General features: G+C 48.8%; 1 protein-coding gene across 1 annotated transcript; it reads left to right on the top strand.

The window, feature by feature from the left end:
• The first annotated feature begins 361 nt into the window (after positions 1-361).
• Positions 362-4,770, top strand: LOC100273053 (uncharacterized). Its single transcript, NM_001147502.1, has 3 exons — positions 362-572; positions 887-1,042; positions 3,908-4,770. Exons 2-3 carry the CDS (start codon positions 916-918, stop codon positions 4,543-4,545), a joined length of 765 nt encoding a protein of 254 aa, NP_001140974.1. The 5' UTR covers positions 362-572; positions 887-915; the 3' UTR covers positions 4,546-4,770.
• Positions 4,771-6,877: the final 2,107 nt, after the last annotated feature.

Here is a 6,877-nt window from a genome sequence, read left to right as displayed (position 1 = left end):
CATATGCCAAAGAACGGTCGGCCTGGACGGAGTAGCCTGAGCAACCAATCACACGGTATGTTCTTGTCTTCTTTTAACTAAACGCTACCAAAAATTAGAACGGGTCGCTCTGCCTGACCTCGATCATAAACCAAACACTACATTATTCTCGCAGCCGAACAGGCCGGCCAAATGGTAATATTGATTTGTTGGAAACAGAAACTTTTAACTTTCTATTTGGTGTCAAAGGCAAAGCAGGCCGAATGCAAATGGGCCTATGTTTTCCTAGGGCCTGTTTGTTTTGTTCGAGCCCAGCGCGAGCAGGGGGACATGTTGTATTCGAGAGTGAATTCCAGATACCTGATTACCGCTGCTGCATAACCCTATCTCTTCCTAGTTCCTACGCCGCGGCGGCGCGGCCTCCCCATTCCGGCCTCCCCATTCCGGTGTTCTCCGATTTGGGGGACGTCCCTTGCCCGCTCCGGAGTCCGGTCCAGCGGAGCCAGCTACGGCACAGATCGGCCTCCGTCCGCCCCTTCCCATCTCACCAGACTCTCCACCGCCGCGGTGAGCGTGCCTCGGCTGCTTCCTAGGTACACACAGACATCACTTGTGCCCCTCTCTCTCTCTCTCCTCTCCCCGCCGTATGCTCCTCGGTGGATTTCTATTAGTTTAAGTCAGCCGTTGGTCTGTTCTCGCCGGCTTTCCATAATTCTCTGTTGGCTCCATGGCTTCAGTTAGCTCTGAAATGTTCTAAACTTCATCGCTTCAGTTTGGTGTCCAAAAGTTTCAGCCTGCTTGTCGAATTGAACTAATAAATAACTTAATCTGCGTTGGGTTTGCGTCGTGTACCGCTACATGGTTCAGTGTCAGACCAAACACTCAGTTCGTTTACTTGTATGCGCAGATTACTGCTTCAGGCGGTGCTGATGCAAAATGGTTCTATGTCAGGGCGTTTCTGTTGGAAATGCTCAGTTGCTAGCTTTTCCTGGTAGATCATCAAGTTTTAAGAGCACCCAGTTTCATGTTAAAACGGATCATTTTTCGGCAAGAGCTCTACGTGGTATGAAGACAACAAATATATTTTCTTTTGGTCCACTTCAATTTCGACCTTTTATTTTGTCTTCTTGATTAAACCTTTTTGATTGATAATTCTTGTTCTAGACGAAATATCATCAAGCTGCTTCTTTTCTTATGAACTGAACGTTTCATCTGATACCCAAAGATCTCCATTTAAACATAGATCACTCTATGCCTCGAAGCAAAATATTGTCTTAAACTATTCCACTTTATTCATGCATGTTGCTTCTGCTCAAACAGTACTATTGTTATACTGACTAGCACTGTATTAAGTTATTCTTTTCTGCAGGCAATTTGAGCACGTACCACCTTTGTCAATTCTGAATCCTGTATTTTAGCAAAGTCTATAAAAACAGCTGCTCAGCTTCATAATTCTATCTTGTCACTCTTGAGTATGGGTAAGCATGCATGACATAGGAGAAAACACATTGGGCCATTGAATGTCCAGAATAGGATAACTGAAATATAACTCAAGAAATACTGTTATGCTTTAGAGCCGGTGGAGTTACCTCGGCTAAACTGATCTCATGCTTCTCCAGTCAATTCTTTTGTGTGTGCTGGCGTATTCATTTCACCTTATCATTATACTCCATCACATAAAATAAGGCGCACATGTTTTAGAAAAGTCAACATTTTAAAACTTTGACCAACAATTCAAGAATAAAACATATCTTTTTAGTGTATGCATGTCATATACTTAAATTTGTATTAAAAATACTTTAATATGATGCTTAATTTGTTTTTGTTGATGTCATATTTTAAAAGAAATTAATGGTCAAAGTTTCACTCTAAAGACTTTGTCAAAAAAATATATGCCTTATTTCATTGGATGGAGGGAGTATGTTATTTTTGGCAAATATTATGTTTCCTATTAAGGGTTAGTTTGGTAACTCCATTTTCCCAAGAGAAAAATGAACTAATTTTATGTCGAGTATGATAAATTAGGGGTACCAAACTACACCCCCAAAAACGCGCTTAAAACCCTAGGGACACCCTTGAAGTACATCCTCGAGGACCATGAATCACAAACTCCGCCTCACCCGAGGTTCGTATCGATGACCATCCCCACAAAACTTTGTCCCGACCGAGCTCCCCACGAAGGCCTTCCAAAATCTCTGACTCACCCGAGCTCGGTCTCGAGTAGGTCACATACTCGGGAGAGTCTCCGCCTCGCCCGAGGCACCCTCGCCCTAGGACCGCCATGTTCGCCTCGCCCGAACCTATCTTAGGCGATAAGGACAAAGCAAGCCCGAAGGCCCGTGGGGGATAGCCGCATTCAATGCTCGTACCTACCTCGCGCAGGGTTACAGCTGTACAACGGTAACAAGACCGCAGTCCCGTCAAAGATTCACCAGCATGATTACGCACGCGCCACTGTACACGCACGCCGTCTGCCAGCCCCTGACAAGACATGTAATACGACAGAAGGGCGGACCAGCCCTCGGGCGCAAACTCCGTCTCGCCCGACGCAAAGCTCACCCTCAGGACAAAACTCCGCCTCGCTCGAGCCCGGCCTCGGCTACCTGCCCCAGCGCGAATCCCGCGAAGGGCCACTCCTTCGAACTGTGGCACGCGTCATCGAATCGCAAGAAGGCTCGGTCGTGACATCGGGCATGCCTTCATCTCACCTAGCCCGATCCTACCCTCGATATTTGTGTCAGAGGACGTCCCCAACGTCATCGGACACAGTAAAGCTGACGCATCCCTTAAAAAGCCTTTTCCCATACTAAGCACTGTGTCAACCACTATGGTATGTGCAACCCCTCTCAGGGGGGCTCGGGGACACAACCGAGCCCTCGGCCTCGGTCGCGGCTCTCAGCAGGAAACAATCAAGCACAAGTCAATAACAAAGTACAAAGGCCATGCTGTCTACAGGACGCGAAGACACCCTCCACAGCATGCAAGCATGCCCCGTCTACAAGGATGCGCTCCCCTTGGGCATATAAATAGGTTAGTCTACGACCTCTCTAGGGGTAGGCGAACATTTCGTAGTCTTCTCCTGGCATCCGATATTGGCACTTGCCTCAATCATTTATAGGGACTTAGGGCCTTCCCCTCTCCCGCTCAGCTTGTAACCCCTACTACAATCACTTCGGTGCGAGTAATATAAGCTTCATCCCCCTCTGCTGGAAGCAGGGCCTTGCATTTTCCGAACCAGGATAAATCGCCTGTGTCAACTCGCATCACTATCTGGATCTGGGGCACATGACATAACTTCACTAGTTGGTTAGGACCGCGAGTCCAAACACCCACATTTTTCTTGGGAAAATAGAAATTCCTTGGAAAATGGGGTTGCCAAACTAGCCCTAAGTGTCATCAATCATCATAAACTTATAGTCCTGTATTAGATGCTATAATCTGGTGTTGCTGATTTTCTGGGCTCTGCCTGAGTCCTGACAGTTCAATACTTGGTGTTCCATGTCAAAGAAAATTTTGCACTTCTAGGATCTTTATTCCTTCGATTACTTGTCGAGGGTCCATTTTCCGACATAGGCTTGCTGAAAAAAAACAATGTAACGTTTAGTTGGCACATGGTCAAGACAATGCAAAGTAATAAACAAAATACAATCGTTTAAACAGGATATGAATTTGAATTGTTCAGAGTTCCAGCCACATCATATTATCAACAAAGTATATAGCATGATATGGAGTTCAAGCCTTGGTTTAGTTATCTCCATTGGTACTTTTTTATGATTAGAATGACATTGGAAATGAAACCATTTTGCAAGTGTTATGTATACTGATTTCTTTAATGGCCATGATTTATCTATACGCTCCATTGTCCCATTCTTTGATCATTGTCCCTAGTTACTATAATGGATTTGATTTTCATCATTGTGTTTTTCAGTTGGCACTGATTCCATTCATCATGGCATGCCTATATCATTCCCAAGGGAGAATTCTCTCAAGGGCATGCCATCACTATCAGGGCAGCATAATCAGCATCCAAGGTCCGTTAGTTGTCGGGCATCCTCGCTGGCATCTTTCAGCTACCCTGAGCTGACATCCAAACCCAGATGGTGGTGGAGAACTCTAGCTTGTGTGCCGTACTTGCTGCCACTGCACAACATGTGGTCTTATGCCGACGTGATCTACCAGCTGCACACTTACTTGCAGGGGTTTTCGCTGTTGTACACCTTCATCGACACCATGACTCTGTGCCCTGGGTGGCTCTTTCTGGTGATATTTATGACAGTGTACTTCTTCGTTGTGAGGCGGAAGTGGTCGCCGCACTTTCTGAGGTTCCATGTGATCCTAGCGATCCTTCTAGACACTGGCTCCCAAGCAGTGGCCACCATGTGTACCTGGATGCCAAGCATCGTTTATCAGGGGAAGCCAATGCAGTACTTCTGGATGTCTATCGCGTTCATACAGATCTTCACAGTGCTTGAGTGTTTGCGCTGCGCTCTTTGTGGAATGTATCCTAATGTCCCATTCATATCCCACACCGCTTTCATTCACTCTGATCTGAATCTGTTCAGGTAGGTGCTTACTACATAAGGTCCAGGACTCAAGGAAGGATTTCGGAATGGCTACTTACAGTTGTAGAGAACGTGTTTTGTTCATATTGAAGTCCTGTGTAATTCTTATCATGGGACCAGCTGGTACAATAGCATTTAAACAACACTACAATTGATTTTCGTTCCTCGGATTTTATTGTTTGTACGTTTGGTTACCTGCAAATTTTGTTTCGAGGGGCAGTACTTGTTCATCCGAACTCATGTTCTGTCTGTACTTCAGGGCTGAAATGCCTTAAACTGTGAATTATAGGGTGCCTCGCGGCTCTAAGTGGCGATGAAGATACAACTTTGGGCACATCGAAAATGGAGGGGTTACCAGGAAATTCAGTAGAGATTTGCTCTGCCTGTGAAATTCATTCTTTCCATGCAAGCTTGTCAAAAAATTTCCTAAAAACGGTTCGATAACACCCGAGTGTCGACTGCAGGCGAAAAAAATACAGTGTATCGCATTTGATTTGTATTCAAGTTTGGTTATGCATACACCGAATTAAGTGCTTAATGTTCGACTCCAACTCTAAAAAATAAAAAATAAAATCCCCCAAAAGCTTGTCTTCGAAATCTATACTACCTATTAAGGCTCTAAGGGTAGGCTGCCTCTGCTTGGTTCTGCCTTCCGACGATCTTAACCGTCCAATACGCTTTAGAGTCTCTCAGCCGTCCGATGCGCACGCTCTCACCCCCCACGCATCGCCCCGCCCCCACCACGGATCCCGCATCCCCCACGGATCCCGCAGCCGCGCCGCAGCCGCTCCCTCCCGTGCTCCCTTCGCGCCCGCCCATGGATCTCCAACAGCGAGCGCTGCCGCCGCCGCCTCGCCTCGGCAAACCCGGCTCCATTGGCGACAGCTCCCGCCGGTGGGACCTCGTGTTCAGCGTCGTGAAGCCGTCCGTGATCCAGCTGCGGGGGCCCACCAAGGTCAGCGTCTTCATCGCCAGCAACGACGGCAGCGCTCGCTCCCTCCGTACCATCCAATGGCCCGCGTTCGTCCCCTGCCCCAGCAACCCAGCTTAACCCTAGCTCGCTCCCTCTGTAGCCACCTCTTCCTGCTTCGCTCCTCTCACGTAGCAACCGCTCCCTCCACTCCCGAGATCGTGGCCCGACGCCGTGCCACTCCCGAGACCGCGCCACAAAGTCGCGGAACGTCCTCACCGATGCACCGACGCGCCCCCGAGCCCGCTTCCCGACGCCACCCTCACACAACCTGCCCCCTGTCACCCTCTGGACGGGACGACACAGGTCTGGAGAAGGGTCCAGAAACCGGCGCGAGTCCACCGCGAATCCACACGATCGATGTCGTCCTCCCGCTCGTTTCGCCGTCGACCTTTCTCGAGTGGTTGAGTGCGACAGGGTTGGTGGCTAGGTCATGCGATGGCGAAATCGAGTCCAGAGTAGCATAGCAAGGCTGGTCCCAGCGGGCTGCCGGTGCTGTGACCTGCGTGCGTGGTCGTACGCCTGGCCGTTGTGCCGCTAGCTGCGGCGGGCGGGTGGCTGGCGGCGTCGCATGGCGGACCCGACGCCCATACAACCTCCAGGGATTGCTTCCTCCCCATGGCGTGGATCTAGATGGTCTTCACGGCAGAGGAGGAAGAGGTGCCACAGCAGCTTCCGAAGACATCGTCGACGTCCCTTACCACCTCGATTGGCCATGGCATCGACAGCCCCCAGCCACTGCCCGCGCTAACGGTGGCGTGGACCTCACTGTCTTCAAGCAGTTCGAGCGGATGGTGTGTTGGCTTCTGCATGCTTCGTGTCTTCGAATACGTTGCTAAGCTCAGCATTGGTTGGTGATGGTTTTGGTTTGCCGTCTTAAAGAATCCTATAATTATTTGCTTCCCTGGTTTTGGTTTGTAGGAGAGGAAGGCGAAGATACGCAATGGGGCTATAGAGGATGGTCCACCGTAGATGGAGGCAGAGATATTTGCTTCCTTGGTTTTGATTTGCAATAGGCGCCTTGTTGTTTCCTCGGAATTTTTGCTTCTGTTGCCTTTGCTCCGTCAAATCCGAGGTTCTTGATCAATCCTAGTGCTCTGGTTTCGTTATTTTTCAGGTCCAAGGAAGCTGCGATGGCGAACCTGTCTAACGACTTTGTGTAAAATTCAGTTTTTTCATACGATGGTTATTGCACATATATATACTATACTAACATTGCAGATTCAATTTGTTCCCTGACTCGGGACAGCCCGATGACGTTGTCCTCAGCGTTGCCACCTCCATCTGGCTGCCCCGTCTCGGCGACCATGTCTTCGCCTTTGGCCGCGACAAGAAAGTGTGCTTCCAGGTACACGGTGCCGCTCGT

The sequence above is a fragment of the Zea mays genome, chromosome 7, assembly GCF_902167145.1.
Source record: "Zea mays cultivar B73 chromosome 7, Zm-B73-REFERENCE-NAM-5.0, whole genome shotgun sequence".
Classification (NCBI taxonomy): Eukaryota; Viridiplantae; Streptophyta; class Magnoliopsida; order Poales; family Poaceae; genus Zea; species Zea mays.
This window is presented reverse-complemented; position numbering and strand designations above follow the sequence as displayed.